The 25,522-nt window shown below is 42.4% G+C and overlaps 1 protein-coding gene across 15 annotated transcripts in view; it reads left to right on the top strand.

The window, feature by feature from the left end:
- The window catches only part of ANKS1B (ankyrin repeat and sterile alpha motif domain containing 1B), a 1,051,872-nt gene that overhangs the window by 959,987 nt on the left and 66,363 nt on the right, over positions 1-25,522 (top strand). For 7 of the 15 annotated variants that reach the window (XM_040637361.1, XM_040637360.1, XM_040637359.1 and 4 more), the window contains 2 exons: positions 10,396-10,503; positions 12,546-12,725. The exons of 3 other annotated variants lie outside the window; for them this stretch is intronic. In XM_040637361.1, the coding sequence (XP_040493295.1) occupies positions 10,396-10,503; positions 12,546-12,725 (288 nt within the window). The remainder of the gene's footprint in view (positions 1-10,395; positions 10,504-12,545; positions 12,726-25,522) is intronic. 5 more of the 15 variants (XM_008687737.2, XM_008687740.1, XM_040637364.1 and 2 more) reach the window with 1 other exon arrangement.

The raw sequence follows: 25,522 nt of genomic DNA, 5'->3' as shown, positions 1-25,522 counted from the left end.
TCCCTTTTAATATGAGTAGTATTCCATTGCATGAATATATAGATTTTACTTATCTGTTTGCCAGTTGATGGGACATTTGGATTGTTTCCAGTTTTTAACTATTATGAATAATGCTGTTTAAAAATTCATTTACAAATTTCTGTGTGTACATGTGTTTTCCTTTCGCTTGGGTTGCTACCTAGAAGTGGACTTGCTGGGTCCTATGGTAAGAAACAGGGTCATAATGTGAGATACTGGCAATTCTCCAAAAAGTAGATGTGCCGCTTTACAACTCCTCTAGCAAGATGGGGGTTCCAGTTTCTCCACATCCTCACCATCACGTGGTATTGTCAGGTTTTTTTTTTTGTTGTTGTTGTTTGTTTTAAGCTGTTCTAGTGGGTATATAGTGATTCCCGGTTTTATTGTTTTGAGATTCTCTAGGAGTTGAGGAAGCAGATGGAGGTGAGGGTAATGATGGAAGTAAAGGGATTATTAAGAATCTGTCCTCCAGTGTCATCATCCTGCTTTCTCATCTTGAGCCTGTCCTCGGGACCCACAACATCTGCTTTCCCTAGAAATACTTTTTTAAACCCCTAACATTCTTTTTTCCTCCACACATGGGCTGAAATACGGCGAACACCTGATTCTAAAGTGCAGTAATAGCAAGCCAAGCTAAGTAAAATCCATGGATGCACTCTTTAAACCTTCACTTGAACTAGTTTTAGGTAGATTTTTACCTCCTCCCACACCAACTTCTTTTATCAGAACTACTGACAAGAAACAGAATTGACTGGCTTGAATTCGTTGCATCCTTCAGTATTCTACCCACTGATGGAGGGCGTTATGTCATTAAAGTAGCTGCACAGCAGCACGAAGGAGGCAGCAAAAGAGCAGAAAAGAAGACCTTTTATCGTCCAAAAACTGCATAACCCCCACCTACCTAGGATCGTCTCTTGAGATGCAATTTGTCAAAGCTTCTCCTTACAAATATGTATAGTCGTGTGTTTTGCATATTTAGTTTAATGTGTAGTTATGTGGACATCTGTTAATAATAAATTTTGTTAAACGTAATATCACTTAAAATACTGAGACTATGGGTCATACAATATCATGGATGATAAGTTTTATGATCTCAAAAAATGAACAAAAATCAGTTGAAAAATACCCTCAGTAGCCATACATTTCCCGCATAGTTAGCGGAATACAAGCCAAATTGGCCTCTCTACTTCTTAAGACGCAGAGCATTTTTATGTATTAATAATGCCGCAAAGAGATTTGCAGTTTTCAAATGCTTTTAGCTCGTGATCACATCTCCAAGAATAACTTCGGATGTGGGATATAGCACAGAGTTCCCATTTTCTTCTGCAACAAATTTTTCCTTCAGTAATCTCAACGATTGGGTTATTGAGCAATGCAAACCAAATTTCTCCGATGAAAACCTAATTTGCAGCAAGCTGTACTTAAAAGTAACTTACAGGGAAATTAGTTAGGAACTGATTGGTTGGTTGGTTTGTTTGTTTTCTTAATCTTCTGGAGCAATGTTTATGTGAAAATATAATCAGAAAATTAGTACCTTCATCAAGAGGTAATTCAGAGAGCTTTACAAATAAACCTAAGATTCTCGTTGATTACAAAAGAAGGCTTTCTACCTCCAGAACCCTTAAATACTCAGAGGCAATTATACCAATAAGGTCTCTTTTTCCATGCAAAGATTATCTCATTTCCTCATAATTAGTATTTCCTGTTCATTGAGACAGACTGTATTCAGAAAACATACGTTCCCCCCCACCCTTCACTCTCTGTCCTTTGCGCTCTCTGGGGCTATAAAACTTGGAACCTCTTTTTCTCCCTGTAGGTTGGCACAGTCATATTTTGATGACATCTATTATGCAAACTGCTATGTGCTGATTATCTAGTAGCAGTTGCTATGAAAAGTATTAGCAGAAGGACGAGAAAATCTGGAAAATCTAGTCAGAGGGATTTTTTTTTTCTTTTTTAATGAAGTGTTAGAGGTAAAGCAAAGGAGTTCCAGATGATAGGAGGTAAGTCAGATTTCCCTCACTCGTGGCAAGACAATGTAAAGGAATTCGGTACTAAAGCTCAGAAAGAATAGAAAACTGGAGAGTAGAAAGGAAAAAGCAATAGGACAGGGACGTTCTCTTCTTTTCCTCTTTGTCTTTCAGAGATGGCATTGTCCACGGCAAAAGGGATCTGAGATTTTAGGGACGCCCCTCTAAGAGGTACTTGTGTCCTAGGTGCTCTGAGGGGCTCTAGGATGCAGTGACGCCGTATCTGACTTTGAACGGGTAGGACACAGACCTGCGCTAAGAGCTAGCTAGCAGCACAAGCCGGGGTATACCCAGTGTCAGCAGCCCGCAAATACTGGAGCAGTTCAGAGAGGGAGGTTGCAGTAATCCAAGGGGAGCAAGGAAAGCTTCAGGTGGATCTTGACTTCATCCTTGCAAGACTCTAATGAAAAGGAGAGCATGGCATTCATATCTGTATCATAGACTATACGGTTGTGTTGTATATGTAAGCCAAAGAAATGTGCATGGCACAGTTGGGGACCTGGAGGAGATGTGGCTGGAGTTAAAGATATTTTAGATTAACAAGAGAGAGGGCTGGGGAAGTGAAAGGCATGGTTCTTGATCTAAAATCTACCGAGAGATTATAATAATACATTTAAATAACAAAGATAATAGTAAAAATGTTGCTGATACGTTTATTCAAGGATAGAGTAAAAATGTTTAAAGTTTCTGTTATACTTAAAAGAGAAATCATGCCTTAGGTCAGTGGTTTATGATTTCTGGAGCTTCCTAGTCATTCTTACTCAATTCACAGAAATCCCTTTTAGTCTTGGCATGTATTTAGATAGATGGATGGCTGATAGATATGTAGGTAGATGGATGGAGGGAGAGGTGGAAGGACAGGTGGATACATGAATACACACACATATAGATAATAGGAAGATAGACACACCCATTTTTAAAATATTTTTTCCATCTAGTGGATTGACAGCCCTGGAGGACTGAATATTTTTTCTTCTTTGTGGCTCACAAATTGTGTGACGTGGTAGTTATGTAACAAAGACATCAATAAATGTTTGTTGAATAAGAATATTATTGTCCCTTTAATATCATTCAACTTTAATATCAACTCAAAGATGTTAAAGATCAGGGGCAGCCTGGGTGGCTTAGCCATTAAGCGTCTGCCTTCGGCTCAGGTCATGATCCCAGGGTCCCTGCTTGGCAGGAAGCCTGCTTCTTCCTCTCCCACTCACCTTGCTTGTGTTCCCTCTCTCACTGTCTCTCTCTGTCAAATAAATAAACAAAATCTTTAAAAAAAAAAAAAGATGTTAAAGATCAGAATGTCATGATGTTCTGCTTCGGAGCTCCTTCTAGCCACCATATTAAACCAGGCATGGATTGATATAGCCCAAGAAATAGGAGAGAAAATGTCACAGTCAAAAATCAAATGCAAGTTCAAACGAGGATCTCTGGCATTGTGGGAGTTGAAATTGGATGACACACAGGCACTTTTGCCTCGATGCTTTCAGGTGGAAGGTGTTTAGAAATCTTTACCGGGGAGTTGGGGGGGAACCTTTCACATTTAATTGCAATTTTAGTTCTGTAGATGAGAACAAAGCAGGTAAACTTCCGCCCCAACTTCCATTCTGGGCATTTAAGAACACCAGAATTCCTTCGGAACACTGCGGTTTTGTTAGAAGAGGCCACCCTGAAGCCAGATTCGCGCTCTAGTCTTGCTTAGTTGGCAAACATCTAGAAGAGAAAAAGGGGAGTTATCTACCCCATTAAAAGTGAAGGAGGCCCTCAAACTGAGGGCTTCAGAGGGGAAGGGGGTGGGGGAATGGCATAGGCTGGTGATGGGTAGTAAGGAGGACACTATTGCATGGTGCACTGGGTGTTATATGCAACTAATGAATCATCGAACTTTACATCAAAAAAAAAAAAAAAAAAAGGGAAGGAGGGTTCCAAATGCAGGATAAAGCTGTTTCACCCTAAATACCATTTCAATTAAAAAAATCCCCCTCTAAATAAAAAACTAGAAATAAAAAGGAGGCAGCCCCGTGGCCGTGCTAAGGCGCGTCGCTCATGTGCCCCGCGTTGCTGCATGTGTAACCCCCGGAGTGTTCAGCTACATGTGTTAGCTCACGTCTGTCAGCTCAAGCTGAACTCCGAAATATAACAAATGCAAAATGTGACACCGAGGAACATTATGTGGATTTGTGATTTTCCCTGGAGGACTTGGTCCAGCCAGCAATAAATGGATTGAGATTTCGTGCGGAACATGGAGACAGACTGTCGCTACATGACTCTTGTTCATGACTCATGCGCATTGTCGCAGTTTTCTTCAGTGTTTTTTATATTGTGTCCATGTAAACATGGCCATGAAAATGGAAATGGTAGAGTGATAGGATTATTCATTTATTTATTTATTTTTTTTAGTACGTGGAAGGTTTGCTATCTGGAAAAGAAGCACGATCTAAATTTCCAACAGTAAGGGGAATGGTTACTCAAGTATGCCACGCTTCTCTAAAGCAGTAACATGGTAATACGGAGTTACTTAAAATGCCTACTGAGAGTTGGTATGTGGGAGTTTTTTACTTTAATATTGAGTGAAAAAAGGAAGGTGAAAATGGTACTTATGCTATGGCTACTATAAAATATAATCATGGGGACAAAACGAAAGAAGTATATTTATATGTTCATAGCCTATGGAGAACTTGTTCCTTTATTCGTTTTCTGTTTCTGTCTCTACAGTGGGAAAGCAGTATTTTTATCATAATCAAAACATTGTTTAATTTTTAAAAGCGGAGAAAGAAAAAGCATGTTTCATTTACATCATGTCAAATTCACATGTAACTTGTATTCGATTTAAAAAGCAAAGAGAGAGGTGTCAGTATGCTGACTGTCACAGGCGCTGTGACATAGATTCTGATGTGAGCCTCTTCAGTGTCAGGTAAAGTCACGCTATCGTCTAGCAGAAGTCCTACAGCTACACCCAGAAACGTAAAAGACATAACATTACAGCGCTGTCACTCCACACAGTTATTCTATGGCCGGGATTTACGACGGGGTTTCTGAAGATGTCCTGTGTAACTGATGATACTGGAGAAAATTCCTCGAGGCAGCTGCTGACTCTGATGGATGGATGCTAACATGAGGCGGGCCCATGTTGGTTCAACAACACTCCTTGCCTTTGGCCCACATTTCTCATGATAGTTGTAATAAAAACCATTAAGAAAACATGCAGTCACTTTTATTCCTTATCTGTTAGAATTCAGCAGCTGGAACCACATTGTTATGCTCATGCGTATAGTAATTTTTTCTTAGTTAATGGTTTGACCGTGTAGTTATTCACGTCCGGTTTCTCTGGGTTTCCTCTGTGTATTGCCAAATAATCCGTGGCAGAAACTCAATATTGGTTTTTGAATTGAACTGAATTGGCTCAATACCTTAGAATAACTAAATCCCCACTATATTACCAGTACTTTACCCCATTGTCCCCGTTGGGTTCCTTTGACAAGTAGTTCACTTCCACCTGAGCAGTAATAAAAACCATACAGAAATCTTCTCTACTCCCGTAATCATTGCTCTGGCTTTTTGAAAACCAAAGGTTGGCAAACTGACTGGTCATTAGTTACGGTGCCTGGGGTGATAGGAATCCACTACTACCCTGTCTGCTTATGATGATCAGATATTAAGTTGTTCTCACACAAGGCAAACCCAGTTGCCTTTGGACTTGATTTTTCCATAACAACTATTTTTCTTTGGAATAGTGTCTCTGTTATTGTCTTGCCAATCGGATCTCTTATTGTCAACTTGGGAGATTTGTAGCCAAATGTCACCCTCCCTAGAACTCTACTATTAGCCAACTTGGATCGAATCTTGGGTTGTTGAGGACTTCCTGTCCTTTGTCTATATCTACATGTCTATATCTGTACGAGGAATTCTGTAAGGTACCCACCTGAGCTCTTTTGGTCTGAAGCTCTAACACGTCTGTGAGCCTTGTCCAGAACTGAAGCTATATTATTTTAATGGTTTCAGATGATCAAAACCCAGTATAAATGTTTTGAACATGATAATTCAAAATTTTAAAAGTGCCATTTTAAGAAGCCTCATAACACGTGGCCAGCGGTGTAGCTAAGGCCAAATGGTAGAGAGGTTGATAGCAAGAAGAGCGTGGTGAGAGGTAAGGAGCAGGTGAAGAATCAGGCACACATCCCGGCCATGCTACCGTTAGCAACGTGACCTCAGAATTTCTGTCTCAGGTTGCATCTCTAGACTAAGAACGATAATGTTATTGGAAGGATTAAATGAGATATTTGCACATATTTTTGCACTTGGCACAGTTTCTAGCACAGTTAGAACATAGCGAATGTTCAGTAAATGGTAATCATGGATATCTTCGGTAATACGGGATCATTGCTAATAAATAAGGAGCGTTACCCAGATGTTTTCGACATGAATCATCACTGTGGTAATTTGCTCATTCTAGGTATCTGTCTGTCTGTTTACCTGATGTAGTTTTGAACGTAGGTGAGTCCGGAGCTGAAGGCCAAGAAAGAATTCGTGCGCCATCTTTGGTGCAAAAAGGTGGTTTTATTAAAGCACAGAGCACGGGGCAGGACCCGTGGGCAGAAAGAGCTGCCGTAGGGTCATGAGGAGTGGCCCATTATATACTTTCAAGTTCGGAGGGGGTTAGGGATAGTGTAAGCCTCCCAGGTATTTTGGAAACAAGGCTTCCAGGATCCTGAGGGGGCTAGCTACTGTTGGGAAAGTTCGTTGATTATTGTTTAGTAAACCCTCAGTCAAGAGACTCTCCGTATGTCTATCGATGGGTCATATGCTTGGAGGACATGTAACTTGGGGGGTAACTATAAAGGAAGTTTCCAGAGGAGTATGTTACAGTTGACTTACAGGATCCCTGGTTTGGGCTAAGATTGCCTTTTGCTCTTAGCAAAGTATTCACACCGAGGCAGCTGAGTCCCTAGAGGAAGGTCAGTTCCAGGGACTTGTCAGTGGGCTGTAGGCAGTAAGGAAATTTAATAATTTTTCTTTTGCCTTTGTTTCCCACATCATACCCTCTTCTGGGTCGTTCTGTGAAAGGCGGCAGTAGAGTTCCAGTGTAGAGGAGTGCCTCAGTTTCCCTCCCATTGGGGATTCAATAGTGTGCATGGGAGAATAGCATACATTCTTTTAGATTAGGTCCTAGTATTAAACTAATAACTAGAAACCAGACCGTTCGTACCGGGACATGTCTCTTCAATGGGAGTTTTTCCAAGGTTAGCCAAATCTCTGCCGGCAGAACACCAGCAGACCTGTGGGACGCGATTAACTTTCTGAAGATCACCAAGTCCCTGTCTTTGTGGGTCAGGATTTCTGTGCATCCTTAGAGTCCTGCCCATGGCGCCAGTTTCGTGCATCTTCTCTGTGCCGGGCCCTGTGCTGGTTATTCTCACAGTCTCACTCTTCGCCTTCCCAACAACGTGGGGACTGGCATTCACTTCCTCACTGTATAGGTGAGAAAACTGAGACTGGAAGGGTCAGGTCACTTGCCCCAAATGGAGTCGGGGAGTAAGCCAGAAGCAGCAGTGGGGGTTACACCAGCTCAGTCTTTCCGAGTTATTTGTTACTTAGTGTCAGTTTTTTGTCACAATAACTTTGAATGTCTTTATTATTATAAAAAGATTTCTTAGCAGGACCCAGGGGCCCAAGGTAGCAGCGTGAGCATCAGGTCCAATGAGCTACTGGGAAGAAGACAGTGGGGATTTTACGGGAGGAATTTATATTCAATAGAAGGCTTTTGGCAAAGTAATTGAGAATACGAATAAAAGGGAATGAGAAAATGTAGTGTTTTTAGACTTGCAAATACATTTGAAAAGGTTAATGTTGTGTTTTTCTGAAATGGAGGAATTCTTTGATCTTGATGCTTTAAAAAAAGAGAGAGAAAGAAAAAGAAAAAAAAAACAATGCAAAAATATCAGGGCATCTCTCCAATCGTCTACCCAATGTTGCCTGCAAGTCATCGGCACTGGGACCACAATTATTTAGCATATTTATAAATCATCTGAGCAGTATATGGTGAAATTCCAGATTTGTGAAAAGTGCTGAACTCCTCCAGGTACGAAATGCCAAGCCGGCTAGTATAAATGCGGAAAGACAACACAGGGGTGCCGAGTAGGCAGAATTCTGGATGGCAGATGGGCTTCTGCCCAGACAACCTTAGGGTAAGGGATTTCAGGGGAAGTAATACAAACCACCCTTCCAGGATTCAAGGGCTTCGAACCCTCAGCTATAACCAAGTCGGTGTATATTTTTGTCCCTAGTTATCCTACTGCAGCTAAAAGGCCAGCCAGAAATCAGGAGTGCTTAGAAGGGGACATTTAAAAGGGGCCATTAGGCAGAAAATGATACCCTGCTCAAATGTGAAGCCGTGGTTCACTTCTACCTGCAATGTCGTCAGTATTTTGTTCCGTAAGCCTTAAGCAGCTGCGACGGGGCAGGAGAAGGTGCAGAGACAGACTCAGAACTGTGGGGAAGAGGAGCAAAGATCGGGATGAAGGTTCACAGAATCGTAGTGACACGGTGCATGTGGACACTCACCTGGGTTTACAGTTGCCATCCCCGTCATCGGCAGACACGGGTCAGGGAGCAGATATGAAAGGAATAGAGCATACTGCTGGTGTAAAATCTCCATCCGTTTAGGCAGAAAGACCAATAGGCTAACTGACAAAGAGGCAAATAAAAATTCAAGGTAGCATGGGATGAATGCCAAAGAAATGCCTACCTCTCCCCTTTAAAACTCGAAAAGAGGGGTTTTGGTTTTTGTTTTTAGATCAGTTACACTATGGGTAGTATGCTTCACGAACTAGTAACCCAAATAGTCCCAGTTCTGTCCTCAAACTACACATGGGCAGAGAAGAGGTAAATACATTTCTTATGAACGGATTTATAATATGCTATTTTAAAGTCAGTAATATTTGGAGATGTGCCCACACTTTGCAGTTTACCTGGGAGTAAAACGAGTTTGGGAATCCAGCAAACCTGACTCAAATCCCAAAGCCACCATGTACTGGCCCTTAGATAGGCTACTTTACCACTCTGAACTTCAGTCTCCTCTTCTGAAAATCAAGAAGAACCCCTTCCAGAGGAGGATGTTGGGATGATTGAAAGGGGTAGCATTTGTAAAGCTCCGGGAGGGGATGGGGACTGAGGCTGTCTGCAAGTCATGGTTCCGTTTGTTACCTCTTCCACAGTGTGCCCTTTGTAGCACTGTCAGACTCTGAGTCCCATCATGGGGAGCCTTTGAGTCTTCCCCCAGGTGGCCAGTTCTTGATTCTCACCCTACTCTGACTTCCATCGACATTAACATTCATTCTCTCATATTCATTGAGCCCCTGTTATTTCAGGCATTGCTTTAGGCATTTGGGAAATCATACTGACAAAGATAGACAGGGCCCTGCTTGCAGGAAGTTTACCTGGGGGACATGGAACACACACACACACACACTGAACCTCTAAACAAAGTCATCTCAGAGAATGATAAAAAGAGGATCATAGGTTAGAGTGGGACAGGGGCTGAGGACATGGTTCTTTAATGAAAGGAGGGAGAAGGCTTTTGTGAGGAGGCAACACTGGAGCTCCAGAGGGACGAGAAGGTGTCATCTGAAAATCTTGAGAGGAGTGTTCCAGGTAGATGGACAAAGGGGATAGAGGTCCCAAGGCAAGAATGAGTACGGAATGTTCAAGGAGCAGAAAACACCAGTGTGAGCATCCTGAATGAAGGGACCCTGAGGGAGGCAGAGGGCAACCAGCTCTATTGAGCCTTGGAGCCAGGTCAGGACTCAGATTTTATTTTAAGAGCAATAGAGGAGCGCCTGGGTGGCTCAGTTGGTTAAGCGTCTACGTTCAGTTCAGGTCATGAACCCAGGGTCCTGGGATCGAGTCCCGCTTCAGGCTCCCTGCTCAGTGGGAAGTCTGCTTCTTCTTCCCTCTCTGTGAGCTCTCTCTCTCCCTCGAATAAATAAATAAAATCTTTTAAAAAAATAAATAAGAGCAGTAGAAAGCTCTTGGAGAGTTTTCTGCTGGTAGGGGAAAGACTTGACTAACCCTTTGGAAAGCGCTGTGGTTGTGGAGTGGAGCGCTGGACTCTAGGGCAGCTGGAGCGAAAGGAGTGGTGTCTCTTCTCTCTTTTCCCGCCTCCCGTCCTTTGCCACCCCCGACTCTGCCCTTGCCATTCCCATCTTTCCAGACAAGGGCCCACTCTGACTTCACACTGCGTCTCTCAGGGGGAAGAGGTAATGGCACAAATCCCTTCATTCTTTCATCTTTTAGGACATGTAAAATATTGTTTCTCAAACAAAATATTTAACCCAAATATATGTCGTTTCAGGTTTTAAAAATCAATTTGATTGGCCACAGGAAACGTATTTTGGCCTCTCTCGGAGACAGGCTGCACGACGACCCACCACAGAAGCCCCCTCGGTCCATCACCCTCAGGGTAAGTGCCCGGCTCGTTTGTTTTGTTCTCCAGTCTTATCCTCAACAATTATCTTGTGCAATAAAATAAAATGACTGAAGCATCAGTTTGGGAAGCGCAGGCTGTTTTCCACGTAGCTTACCTTATTTGTATAAAAAACAATCTCACTTTTGATTGTACTTTGTAAGATGAGGTTTGTTTTTCTCAATTGGTTAAATATCTATTTCTGAGATTTAGATGTATATCTGACAAACCACCACCTTTAAAGAACCGCTCCCTCTCCTCCCTTCCCACACTCCCATCTGCACCAAGTGAGAGGAAATGAGTTTTCTGTCAAACTCCTCAAACCCACAGAAAAGAAATCAATCGAGGACCACAATTAAGGAAGGATCAATTTAAAGTTAACCTTAGGGTCTTCTGGGTTTTAGGCAGGGCAAGCTTGTCAGCTTTACCCACCTCAGAAATTAAGAATAGAGAATCTAGAGAACAGTTACATTTTAGGTTTATGGGACAGGAAAACTAGAGAGAACCCATACAAGGGAGAAAAAACTAAAGTGGAAAGAGAAGGAAGGCAGGAAGGGAAGAGCAGAGAGAACAAGAAAACGAGAGTCGATCGCCAGCAAGATGGTAGCAGACAAGAGCGGCCAACAGGCACTGGTGTTTTGTGAGGCCTATTGGAACTTTTCAGAAATTCATCAGAAAGCTGGGATCTCCATGACCGCTTGGAGAGTTCCAACTCTGTTCTCTTTAGTTAGTCCCGCACTTGCTTCTGCTCCCTCTTCTGCACGTGTCAGGAAAGGCAGTGATAGCAAACTGTGTGCGGGAGCCCGGCACCGAGATGGAACTCCCAGCCATGAAATGCCGTAGAAAGCCTCTTATCAGTGAGCTTCAGCAAACAGCCCAACTACGGCTGCCAACGCAGCGGAGGACTGGGCAGGAGAGGAGCTGTTCAGATGTTGAGTCTGATTCCGTTTTAAAGGAGAAGAAGTGCACCACGATGTCAGGGAGTGCAGGAGATGTGGCTGGAGGAGGGAACCAGGAGGAACACATTGAGCAAATTGGGACACACTGGGACATTTGGAGACTAGTTGGGGGCTTTGGGAGCAGTGAAAGTAGAAATAGGACCTATTTTTCTTCCCAGTAAGGGAAGCCTCAAATAAGTTAGGGGGGAAATAAGGCTAGAAAGGGGTTATTTGTCTCACCTTCATTTCGCTACACGGAAGGAAGGAAAGTGTAGGTGCCATCAGTGTAAATATCCTAAAATGCCTCTTTAGACGAGTAACTCCTCCTGCTTACTCTCTGAGCCTCTCCCTCTGTTTCCCTGGAGGAGATTAAGGAGAACAACAAACAGATCAAAGACAGAGATTTCCCCAGAAAGAGTGCAGGATCTTAATCTGTCAAAGGAGGCCCAGAACATCTGGGGGAGAAGTGGCCTGGAGACCCAGCACAATCCAACCCTCCTCTGACTTGCAGACACTAGAGCCCAAACTTCTGCCGCCCCTTGTCTTCCTTCTGACCAGTTTCCCTCAGCTTGAGTCATCTTTGCTGTTGACACGCATCCTCTGTCATTATATGCATTGCTCTGCAGTCCGCGTGTGACATGCTGTGTCTCCATGCTGTGTCCTCTTCCCTGCCCCATTGCCACACCACCCTTTGATGGAGAATCAAGACCCATTAGGTCCCATCGGGGCTCTCTGTTCATGCGTCTACCACAGTGAGGATACTCTGTCCACATGAAAACATACTGCCCTCGTCAACACACGATAGTGTCAGGGGTGCCCAACATACGTGTGTCTCTCTCCTGAACTCCTATGTAGCACTGGGTGCAAGGAAACAGAGCCTGATTGAGTATCCTTTAAACTTTTGACCTGAAATACCTAGGGGGAAAAGTGTTGCCTAGATCACGCCATTAATAAAATGGCGGAACGTCATCCATTCCTTGGCAGTTGAATCAGAAAATGACTCCCCACCCCGACAATTTGTCTTGTCAGTATTTCACGATTGTGAAAGCAAAGGTTAGCCACAAGAACATGGTATTTATTTCATGATGTATTTCCATTCAGGATCCCAGTGGTAATCACACTCCTCCTCAGTTGTCTCCATCACTTAGCCAAAGCACTTACACCACTGGTGGCTCCCTAGACGTTCCTCACATTATCATGCAGGGCGATGCAAGGAGGAGAAGAAATGAAAACTACTTTGATGATATTCCCCGATCAAAACTGGAGAGGCAGATGGCCCAGGTAAGGTATTAAAAGCCTCTGTGATGTTTTTGCCTTTCCCCCATATCAAGTAATGCATTATGATATTGAACACTAGCTCACAGTGAGCAGATGGCTGTTGTCCACCCAACTGGAATTTTACCATTTTATGCTATGGCTTTCATTCCCTACTCACTTGAACCAGACCAAAACTGACCTTCCAGGGAGTGGAATGTATACACAGATCCTTGTTATCCGTTCTTAGGGGAGAGATCGATCTCATTGTACCTAGAAAGTCTTTGGGCCAAAGGGAGTCATACCATGTAAGAATCGAATCATAATGAAAATGAATAATAAAAGTCTGCGTTATAAGACATAAGTCAGTCAGATGACAGAGCAGAAGTCGGAGGGAAGTATTAGCTCCTCGTGATGTGGTTAATTTCCTTCCAAGTTAACATACTTGTGCAGAATTGCATTGGCTCATATTGTCACCTCGAGGAGTTGAAGGTGATGATGCTGCCTGACACGAAGAACTGAAAAAAGAAACCTTTCTGTTTGGACCTTTCCATGGTTTTTGTAGAGATGTCGTGTCTAGCCTGCCCTCAGATTGCTGCTCAGAAACTTGAGTCAGCCATAACCAAACAGCAGAGCTGTTCTTAACACCATTCAGATGGCCAGCTAGCTCTAGAGTCTCTCTGAGAATTCAGGGTTTGGATTTGTTGATAACGACTGGCAGAATCAACTCTTTTCATCTGCCTCCTAGGTTCAGGCTGGTGTGTTAAGAGGCTTCTCTCTGCCTCCCACACCTAAGATGAGAATCTTGAGGTGAAAATTTGACTGTAATTGCTTTGCTTTGCTTGTTAAATATTTTTCTCAACTGTTTGGTGAGATTCTGTTTTGAAAAGCCTTCGGTAAATATTCTGTGCTGCCTCTCATGAAAGAAAAATGTGAAGAGAATGTTCTGGAAACCATGGCTCTTCTGCCTGCAAATGCCCTGGAGAGAGAGGGTCTGATATATTGCAGCTCCCTTCAGCTCTCTCAATATTGAATTCTTCTCTGGTTCTTTGTGCAGGGAATGGCAATGTTAGGATTACGGACAATCTTTTATTGAAGGGAGATGAAAATGTACGAGATACAAGAAATGAATAATTTTCCCTTTCTCTCTTGTTAAGTATTAGCTTTTAATCTTTATTTCTATTTTCACTGATGTTCTTTTAAAGAGTCTGAAAGCTTTTTCCCCAAGCTGTTCAGATATTTCCTGCTACTTGTTAGTATTTATGGATCACATATCTGGTTAAATTTCTCTAATGACAGCATTTCAGAGACATGGTTTGTTTTAACTTGGAGCCATGTCGTCTTTATGTATTAGTACAAACGGGGTCTTTTCTGAACCTTTCCCTTCCCTGGGAAAAGGAAGATTCTTTGTTAAAGACCATTAGCTATTATTGACTCTGCCAACTTCAAAAACAGAATCACCTATCTGAGATCCTCATATAATCTATGAAATTTCTGCATATAGTATGGTTTTTTCAAGGAGGAAGTTAATTCCTCCCCTGCCTGCATGTGAACACTCAGGGGGAATCCTGCAAGATTGCTCCCTTACCTTGTCCTCTTCATGAGATTCATAAACTAGGGCCGGTATTGAATAGCCCAGCTGTTTTCCTGTCACTCCAGTCAGAAGGCGTCCCTTCGAGGAGCGGTCTCACCCTCGAGAAAGTTGAATGAACTTGTATCTGGCCAGGTGAGAAAGGTCCAGAAGCAGAAAGAGGCTGAGATAAGTGGGTGGACGGACGCGGTGAGGCACGGAGGGTCTGTGTGGATGTGCTTCTTTTCCTCGTGTGTACTGCTCGCAGTGATCGAATGACTGGTGTAGACATAGGCCACCGTCAGCAGCCAGGAGCGTATTAGACCTTTCTGAGATCCTGCCGCTCGGCACAGCACTTTCACTGCAGAGAAAATAGGAGACAGTACTACAGGAATCTGATCAATAAGAACAAAGGATTCTGGGATCGCAACTCTTTCGGTTGTGTTAATTGCAGTTTTTTGTTTCTCTTGAGAATGTTTCCTAGTCTAGAAATGCCAAAAAATCATGGAGAAATGAATGTGTACCTTTTAAAAATAGTTTCAAAGCTTTAGCCTGTCAAAATATGAAGTACTCCGTGATTTTGTTGTTGAACAGTTTTATTTAAGTACTTTTCTACCACTCAGCCACTCAACTGATGCTTTTTCTTATCCTTCCTTTCCTGGGCATTTGCTGTAATGATTTTTTAAATCCATTTGCTTTTTTAACAACCTGTCATATCCACTCTAGACCTCATTCTTCCCCGAGGTTATATGCTTAGCCAATAAAATTGAGTCTTCCTAAAGACTTGAATTAGAAATTAAAATTCGAGGGGCGCCTGGGTGGCTCAGTGGTTAAGCATCTGCCTTCGACTCAGGGCGTGATCCCGGCATTCTGGGGTCGAGCCCCACATCAGGCTCCTCCGCTGGAAGCCTGCTTCTTCCTCTCCCACTCCCCCTGCTTGTGTTCCCTCTCTCGCTGGCTATCTCTATCTCTATCAAATGAATAAATAAAATCTTTAGGAAAAAAAAAAGAAATTAAAATTCGAGTAAGCAAGCAGCTAGTCACACCTCCTTCCAACCAGGAGCTCAGTCCCTGAGGTTCCTTCCCAGGGACTTTCTCCCAAGGGGCTTACGTAGCAGCGTGGGTAGGGCTTGCCTCGCCTGTCTCTTTCCCACCGAACAATACAAGTCCATCGTCAGGCTTTCTTACTTGAAGGAAAGGAAAATGCAAGTAAGAGAAAATCACCAGCCCAGATCCATGTTCCCAGAAACCCCTCTACTTCAAGTAGCAGGGGCCCCACGAGAGTGATCTGGAATTCTAGTCATAGGCCAGAAACCTCGAGTTCTTGGTGGTGGCAGTAATTCAGAGGATGTTGCCTTCTTGAGGTCTACTCAGTCGATGTTTGCAAGTGCTTTGCTTCACTTGGAAAACCAATGCTTAAAGTGAAATTGAGATAAATTCAGTGTCCCCTCCGCTATTACATTTGTTCACTGGCAAATGATTTTCAGAAGTAACACTAGGGCGATGCTTAATTGCTTGTGTTCGACTTGAACCAATATGAAAAATACCTGTCTTGGAACACAAAGGACTTTAACTATTGTGGCTGTTGTTTGCTTTTATTCTGATACAAGCAATATTCTGGCATCAAATTGTCTTAAATGAATATGTGAGAGACAGAATTGAGTTCAGGACTAAGAACATTTTTTAACCCACTGAACGTAATGATGTAATCACATCTAAACAGTGGGTTTCCGTCACGCTGAAAACATTGCTTTTCTAGCCTACAGTTCTAAATTGGACTCATTAGCTCAGAAGCCCTGCAATGCTCCCACATCACCACACCTCTAATACATGAATGTCGCACTCACATTTGTATAATAACAACTCAGAGCTTTTATATTTTCCAAGTGCTTTCGCATCTGTTACCTCATTTTAGGGCAAACGAACTACCCATACAATCACCCATGTGCCTATTTCACGAGGCACGAGAGCTTCTCAGTCCGAGTTCTGAGGGAGGAAAAAGCAAGTGAAAATATGGAAAACAGATTAGAAGGGGGACAAATATTTCCAGTATTTAAGGCCAACTCGCAATCTTTGGAAATTTTCTTCACTGTTATTTAGAAGTCAGAGTGCTCTTGGGTTCCTGGGTGGCTCAGTCGGTTAAGCGTCTGCCTTCGGCTGAGGTCATGATCCCAGGGTCCTGAGATCGAGTCCCACTTGGGGCTCCCTGCTCAGTGGGGAGCCTACTTCTCCCTCTGCTGCTCTCTCTCTGTTTTCCATGAATAAATAAGTATTTTAAAAAATAATAACTCTTAAAGTGAATAATAAAGGAGAGTAGCGGAGCTAATAAAGTTTAGGGACCACATTCTCCAAAGTTAGGAAGAAAGGAAAAAGGGTGTCCCTATGTGAAACTTACCACCATTTACAGAAGGCCTTCATTTACAAAGAATACTTATGGAAAAATGAAACACTGCTTCTATTTTCACAAAATAAAAAGGGCTCCTAAGTAGTAAGAGAAATACATATCTTTGCCTAAATTTTAGCTTGATATTAATGAAGAAAATCCATAATGTAGAAGTCCTTGTGGTTTGAAGGCTCTCATCTAAATAAAAATATCAGTATTGGGGGGCGGTTACCTTATCAGATGCACACAAACCTGAGAAATAGACATTATCCACATTTTGGAGACAAGGAGGCTGTGAAACCACGTGACTTGCGTGGTCCGGGTTACACAGCCAGAAAGAAATCAAATCAGAACTTGCCCGGGGATTATGTAAGACACTGCAAAGGCTTTGGGGGAATTGTTCCTCAATCAGTAGAAAGTTGATTCAGCTGGAAGTCTGATGTTTCTTGATCCAAGCAGTATTACTTAGTAAGTACAAGTGATCACTTACTTCATTATTTGAAAGCATTTTGCATATTATATGAGTTCTACAAATATCCGTTCTTTTGATATTGTCAAAAGAAGAGAAGTGGAAACGGGGCCAGATAGAAGCCCTGCCGTGACCAAATCCGTGCCTGGGAGTCCACGTGCTTTATCTTATCTAATTCTCACAACGGTGCGTCCTATGCTCCAGGAAGCCCAGGTGGGTGAGGGGTTGGCCTCGTGGCTGGCGTATGGCAGAGCCAGGCCTCACACTCTGCCTACCTGACTATTTCCTGGTTCCGCTATGGCTCTTGATACCCTGTGGTATCTTCCTTAGATGATATAAAGTCAACGAGTACGAATTTCCCCTGTGCTACAGTAGATTACAGGTATGTTGGCAGAGCAAGCAGAATGAGGAGAAAAGCATAGTTTAGTGGAAACTTATTGAATCAGCTTTTTTATGTATCACCATAAAATCCTGTAATGCAAAACTCTAATGGTTATTTGTTGAGCCTTTTAGTGGAGACCCCTCTCTGCACATCTTGGTAGAGCCCTGCCCTTCCCCTGTGTTTGTGAAAGCTTTGCACGGAGATATGCGGCGCACACGGAGAAGTCCTTGTGTGTGTTTTCTGCAAACAGTGGCCGCTGTTTCCTTAGGGGCTTCGTCCGTTGGAGTTCTCACTTGGTTTCTTTCTGGCCGTGCAACTTGTACCAAGTCATGTGGTTTCTCTGAACTTCAGTTCTCTTTAAAATGTGGATAAAGCCTGCCTCTGGGATTTCTGTGTATCCGATAAGATAATTAATGTGAAAGCATATTCTAAACTGTAAGTCACTGTATTAATACGTAGATGATACGACTCTCAATTCAGGTATATCACCTGTCAGTCCCTAATTCGAAGGTCCCTGGTTCATCACAGGGCCAGTCAATGCCGAAGATATTAGAAAGGTAGGTGCTCACTCAGATGGTTGTAGCATTCTATAAACCATCTTTTTGTTCCAGTATTATCCATGCTTCGAACATATATGGACCATGGAATTGGAATTTTGCTCTTTATTGTTTTAATTGTATAAATATGAAGGCTGTCGAGGAACGTCTCTCATGATGGAGAAGGGGATTCATGAAATGACCACAAAGCCAGGAGAGGCAGAGGATAGATGGAATAGTTCTCTACAAATCTGGGCTACAAAAGTATGTGGCACTCCTTAGTCCCCATCACCTGTTTAACCCATCCCCTCCCCCCCCCCTTGCAAGGAGCACCAGGTGTGGATGGAAGTGTCGAATCACTTGCACACCTGAAACTAATATGTTAACTAACTGGAATTTAAATAAAAACTTTTTTTAAAAAAAGTATGTAGCAAAGAATATCTTATAGTAATGGCATGTTATTAATATTTTAACATAGTGAGGTAAAACATTAGTGAGAAAGAGGGATTATTTTTTCCTTAAGTGAAGTTTAGAATTTGTTTGAAATACAGTCCACAAAATTAGCTAGAGAGGCATGGCTATCTCAAGCAAGGAGGCAAACGCTTAGCCATCTTTGGGAAAGAAGGAAGATGGTAATGTGTTCTTTCATACTTTCCCAGGGAGAGAAAGTCTATTGTTTCTGGAAATTCTACCCACTGCTCTGGCATTATGGGAATTCACAGGATCAGCCTTTAGAAAATAGCACAGCTATGCGCAAGGAACAGCATTTTACAAAGCGATTTTCCCCCAAACTGATAAGTTTTCTTATTAGTGTGTTAACATCAGATTTTTTTTTAATGCTCCTAAGTTAACGGCTAGTTTTTAGTATAGATTTTTATCACCTAACCACTGCTCAGAAAGGCTCAGCCTGTCCATGGCTTCAAAAGTTTCTTCCACGAGGGTCTAAAGAGCAACTCCTAATGCTTAAGCACAGACAGATAATATATAACCAAAAAAAGAAGGTTAAGAATAAACTCAGTAAGCTCTTCTATCAGGAGCTTCCGATTTGACAGCTTGTTGGGTTGACAAGCTGACATGCCAGCTTCAGAAATGACTGGGGATGTTGATGATATCTGTGCCCCGTTTCCTGCCGAGAACTCTAGATCACCAGCCATCGACTCCCAGGGCATCACACCACGCAGAAGTGGAAAACGTTGCTTTCACAATTGGAATTTAAACCTGACGTGTGTTCACTTTGTTTATCAATATGGACAGTTAATTGCCTCTTCTCCCAATATACACTGCTCTCTCCCTGTGACAACTTTGGGGTGGGAAATTCCAATGTGATTAGTGTCTTTTGGGAAACATTAAAGTGTTACTGTCTATCCTATACGTCAGTTTGGTTTTTTGTTGTTTTTTTTTTAATCATGGGAAGAAGTGGGAGAATCACTCAGAGGGCTTCGTTTTTAGATTCTGATACTCATCTTCCAAGTCTGGATTCTTTCATTCTCTGTCAGGTCCATCAGTGAGGCAAATTCGACGACCAGAAGTTTGTTCTGACGCATGCCAGTCAGACCTCAACAGCTCCATTCAGTCTGCTAGAGAAGCTTTGATGTCTCCGCCTTCCCTCGGTGTCCTGGTACTTACCCAAAGTGAAGGTTCCCCATTAAAAACAGACCACGAATTTTTTTTTAATCAGTATAAAACAACCTATTTTCAACTGAATCAATTAGAAATCTGACAGTATCTAAAAACCCTATTTCGGTGGAATTGACCTCGTGATATTTAGTGGTGCCTTAGGCATGCTGACAGTGAGCAGCTTCTTTACAAAGAGGCACACCAGGCTCTTTTCCACTTGTTAAATCTTTGGAATGTTTCTCATTATATTCAGTCCAGTTCTTGGGTTGCGCAGGTCAGAGTTTTGGCTGTTATTATCTGACCTTGATAAATTTCAAGGGTAGGAGAATTCTCTTATCCTCCCTCTCCTTCTTCCTTTTCTTCTTCCAACATGTAAAAAAAAAAAAAAAATGAAGACAAGGTTTTTTAATGTCTAGAGGAAACAAGGCTGATTATGCAGTCCTTTCTCAGTTAATTCCATTTGTAGATGACTGAAGTAATATACCGGTCTTTCTAGATACATGCAAGTAACGAAAGACCTCAGGATGTCTTAAGTTAAAAACGGCGTGTATTTGAATCATTTCACCGCCAAGTCCAGGGAGACCTGGGTCCGGGTGCTCCTATGATGTCTTGCTCTTGGCTCTTCGTGTCTCAGCTCTCCTCCCCTCTGGGTTAGCTCTTCTCCCAAACAGGCTTTCTCTATATGAAAGAGTTTCAAATCCGATTCCTATTCAACTTGAAACTACAAGAAAGAGGGCTTATCTTTCCAAGAGCTCCCCAAAAAAGTCCCAGGATTGAGTCCCATTTGTTCAGATCATCCTGTTTTGGATCACTTATCTGTCCAGAGCTAATTACAAAAGAGGATGTGTGTGTGTGTGTGTGTGTGTGTGTGTGTGTGTGTGTGTGTGTGAAGGCACAGGTCATGTGCCTGGAGGGGGTTTTAGCTGCCTCCATGTGCACCACACAGACTGAGGGGTGGGAAGGGAGCCCCCCCATGGACAGTCAGAGTGCCATGACCAGAGATGGAAATGGCTTCTATGCAGGCAGAAATAGCAAAAGTGGGCCCCTGAATAAACCCATCCTGACATTCTGAGAATGTCTGGTAGAAAATTGTCTTATCACATGAGTATTGATTTTGGTGGCTCATACTTATAATTTGATGAGCTTTTTTAAAATACCAGATTTGAAGCCATGAGATCAGGGTTAAAAATCCCATCTCTGGTATCTCTTACCTCTGTAACCTTGAGCAAGCCTTTAAGCCACTCAGAATCTTAGTTTTCTCTTCCTAAAATGAAACTAATGGCCATCTCATTATTTTTTGTGAGGCACAAGTAAAGGAGTAGTTGTCCAAGTATTTTACAAACTCTAAAGCTATACGTTTGGGTTGTTTTATTAGAAATTATCATTATTTTGAGAACACTTCTACAGTATGCTTTTTCAACTAACAACCTGGAATAAATACACTGTAAAGTAAAGTTCGTAATATTTAACTGTGTTTTACAAAACCATTTCTATTCTTCAGCTCCTAAGCCCAAACTAATACCTCTCCACTGATACAGAAACAATAGTTCTAATTTAGGAGTTCGAATATTCAAGAATTTCCTATCTGTGTTATAACCCAGTTAGCGTTGGAGCTCTTTGGAAAGGATTTATGGATGATACTCCTATTTAAATACCTTTAAATACTTTATGAGTTAGCATGCATCAAAATCTATCAGTATATTTTATATTTAAAAATTTTTTTCTCTTATAGTGAAGGGTATGTTGGCTATGTAGTAGCGGGGCCTGACTCTTCCTTCATTTTAAAATTCCCTATAATAAGCACTCTGTAAATACTTGTTGACCAGATTCCTTTACACAAGGTTATAGGCACCACAAAGCCACAGGTTTCTAGGACCCCAGATTAGACACAAATTGGGATGGTCTTGGATCTTCTAGGAAAAGCTATCTGAAGCAGTAGCATGTCCCCTGCCTAGTAGATCTGGTAAGTGAGCTCATCACCATTATTGTCAGAGGCAGCACTAATTAATACAACTTATAATGTATAATTATTACAACGCTCAAAGCATGGAGAGTTTATGTTGTTTACCCAAGGCCACACAGATTGTAAGAAGTGGAGGCAGGATTTGGACCCAAGCAGTCAAGCTTCCCACCCTGTGCTCTAACCACTGTGTTGATAAACGCCTGCACTGTCTCTATCCAAACTTCGTCCCAGCAGACATGACACATTCTAAAAGTTCTAGAACCCCAAAAGTCTCTAGTGCAATGTTTTGAGTCCTGTGATAAATTCTATTAATAATACCTAACGTTTTATGAAAATGTGAAATTAGTAGAGAATTGAACCTCCAAGGTAGCATGGATAAACTTTGTCAAGAAAATCCTTCGCTCTTGGCATCTATTTTCTCATTCTTTACAAATCAGGAGTAGCAAACAATTGCTTCTTGTAAACAGTTATGAAATGGCGTGACCCCTTTTCTGTAGGGGTCTCCAATGAGGTTTGAATGCAGCATCACAAAAATTTGCAGTAAATGTGTTAATGACTAGAAGATTCTTCTGCACTTCTTCTTTTTATTATTATTATTATGTTAGTCACCATACAGTACATCCCTAGTTTTTGATGTAAAGCTCGATGATTCATTACTTGCGTATAACACCCAGTGCACCATGCAATACATGCCCTCCTTACTACCCATCACCAGCCTGTCCCATTCCCCCACCTCCTCCCCTCTTCTGCACTTCTGCTAAAGAAAAGCAGAGAATCTGAGGATGGGAAGGGGCCGGAAAATGTATCTAGTCCTGTGACTTAATGCAGCACCGCTTCTAATACACCCCTTAATAGACAGCCTTAATAGACTACCCTTGTCACTGGGAAGGTGACCCCAAGTTTGTGAAGCAGTCCCATCACCGTTGGGAAAGTTCTGATACAACTTTTGCCTTATGTTGAATTGAAATAAGCCTTCCTAAAACTACTACCTAGTTAGTTAATGCTGTCCTTCAGCAAACATGAAGAATAAATCTGTTCCCTTTGCTGAGAATAGTTCTTTAAGACTAAAGAGAATTTGATGTCTTCCCCTCACTCTGTTCATCATCTGCAGCTCCTTGCCAGTATTTCTGAGAAGTAGGATGTGGACCCCACAGCATCCTGATTCCCCAGCTCTGGGCACGTCTGCTTTGCGGTAGTTCATGCTTAACAGCAGTAACAGCTTGTTCATTCCTGCTGAGCTTTTCTTCACAAAAATGCCCCAGGCTTTACCAATGGCCGTGAGCCATGCCTCCCTCCTCCGCTCTCAGCTGTGTGGGGTGTGTGTGTGTGTGTGTGTGTGTGTGTATGTGTGTGTGTATGTGTGTGTGTGTGTGTGTGTGTTTAACCTTAATGCAGGATTTTACATTTACATTACTCCTTCCCAGCAAAAACAGTTTTATCAAGTTGTTTATCCAGTAACCCTAGTCGATCAATGTCTTTTTAAAGCTTGGTCAACGCTCAGTGTATCAGTAGTGATACCCCAACTATGTCATGTGCTAATTTAAAAAGCTTACTTCAAACAAGCATGCCTTTCCAGTAATTTCTCCAGTGTGGTGATTTCAGCATTGAACAGAGAACGGAGGGAAAAACTGCAGTCTTCTACCAGAGACCTCTTGGGTTGGCATCATTCAGGCTCATCATTCAACTAGACCTCGTTTTTCCATATTTTCCCCACGGATAAGATGGGGAAATAGTGGGGTCTCAACATTGGTGAATGGCCTCGTCCAATACCTTTTCGCTACCAGAGGCAGGAAGCAGTGTTGAGCGTCTAGCTAATCAATGGGTTTAAATAAAGAAAATGACAGCCTCAGTTTGCAAGAAAGGAACATAATGTATGAAAAGCTGTTACAGGCAAAGAACAGTATTACGCTGCAAAATCCGGTTCCTTCGCAGCAATTCACGTTATGATAAAAAAGCTGATCACTGCTTTTCTGAATGAGTTATTAATATTTCTGCTTCTTAGTTGTTCTGAAAAATGTGTCAGTAATGGTGGCATCCAAAGTCTGAGGTGGAACAAGTAGAACAGCCCATATTGCAATAAATAGCATGATCCCAGTTGACTTAAATTCCCCGCAACGTGCAGAGAAATGGGGGAGCTGTACATTACGATCCTGATAGCACAGTGTTCCTTTTTTCTCTCTGCTTTCGTTTTTCTGAAGAAAGCTCATAAATAATTGTGTATTGTCATTTAGGGCTACAACTGCATATGAGGGAATGCGGGTTATATATGATCTCTGCAAATGAATAACAGAAATCACCTAGCCTGTGTGTGCTCTCCTACTTTGGTAGCTGAGGGCTTATTTTATGTGCTGTCAGTACCAGAATCAGTTAACAAGGAAGGGAGGGAGAAAGGAGGGAGGGAGGGAGAGAAAGAGAGAAACCTGTAAATTTGGGCATCATCGGAACCTGTATCGTGCCAGTGGACTTAGGATGGGACCAATAGCCGTATTTAGTTCTTCCCACTTTTGGTAGATTGCTGAAGGCTGATGCCAGCAACAGCGGGTCACACAGAGAGAACTGTTGGCCTGACTTTTCACTTCCAGCAGGCAATCTGTCCAAGAATTGCCCCATAGACGCAGGGGAGGTCATGATCATGAAGGTTTGGTAGGACTGCTCTTCAGAGAGGTGGAGAAATGACAGGAAACAGCATTTTCTTGAGTCCAGTATTCCCTGCAAATGAAATAGTCAGTCTGAAACTTTTTTTTAAAAAAGGGTCAGTGGCAAGTATGTAAATAAATAAAATATAAACAAAAACCAAAAACCCTGAACTGGAGACATTCGAGTGTAGTTGAATCTGTGTGCGAATCGCAGAGCCCACGGTTAGGGGAGAGGAGGATGGTTCCTGAATCGACGGCAGGGAGAAGGAAGGGATCCGAGGCTGGCCCGCGGCCTCTGCACAACTCAGGAGAAACCGAGGATTATGATTTTCTGGTTTCCAGGCAGTGTTTCCGTTAGTGCCCGTGGAAGAAGAGGCTGCGGGGCTGTCCTTGCTGGAAGAAAAGGTGCAGAGGTGTCGGGTGCATTAATCCTCGCCCGAACCAAGTCTCTTTGACCCCATCTTTTGACAGATCTCATTTTAGTCTCTGCTAAGGAGCCGCTGAGTCTGCTGGCTGCTGACCGAGCGTTCCTTTGTTAGGGTGCCCTTTCTTTTTTTACCTTTGAAGCTGTTTTGTTCGCTCTTCAAGTTTGTTTTTGTTTTATTTTAGAAGCGCTGTCATCCAAGAGAAGGAATGGACTTCATTATACTTTTAGCTTTCACCCTGAACCTTTCCTATTTCTTGTCGGATTCTTTCTGGTCAATTTTCAAACACCCCAAAGTGTGAAAGAATTATGACAAATATAAGGGAGAAACAGAGAAAAAGGCAATTTTTTTTCAGGGCTAGACCAAGCCAGAAAATTTCATCTCTGGTAGAATCTGACCGGAGGGCTCTATTCATACAGGTTTCTTTATTAAACTAGCTACACAGTGTTCGCAGATGCCTGGAAGGTTTTCAGAGCCTAATTGGCGTTGGTGAGTAGATTGAGCTCTTGTCAGCTTGTTCCATTCCAAGACCCACCGTCAGGCTCTGAATCCCAGTTTACTACTGGTCCTAATGGTGGGAAAGGGATTGTGTCTGTAGCAATGTGCATTCCGTAGACAGTCACTTTGTGACCCATGCCTTGTGCTCAAAGGAGGCAGTAACTATCTTGGAATGATGTCATGGTGCCAGGGAGACAGATTCCTATGCTCTAAACTTTTTTTAAATGTTCAATTTCTGCTTGAAAGAATAATCCTTTTAAGTGTGGAAAATGTAGACTGAATTTGGACATAATATGCTAGGTGCTCAGGGAAGGTGACATTGGAGTAGAGCCTGCAGGAAATGGG

This window comes from Ursus maritimus, unplaced genomic scaffold (assembly GCF_017311325.1).
Source record: "Ursus maritimus isolate PB19 unplaced genomic scaffold, ASM1731132v1 scaffold_21, whole genome shotgun sequence".
NCBI classification, from domain to species: domain Eukaryota; kingdom Metazoa; phylum Chordata; class Mammalia; order Carnivora; family Ursidae; genus Ursus; species Ursus maritimus.
This window is presented reverse-complemented; position numbering and strand designations above follow the sequence as displayed.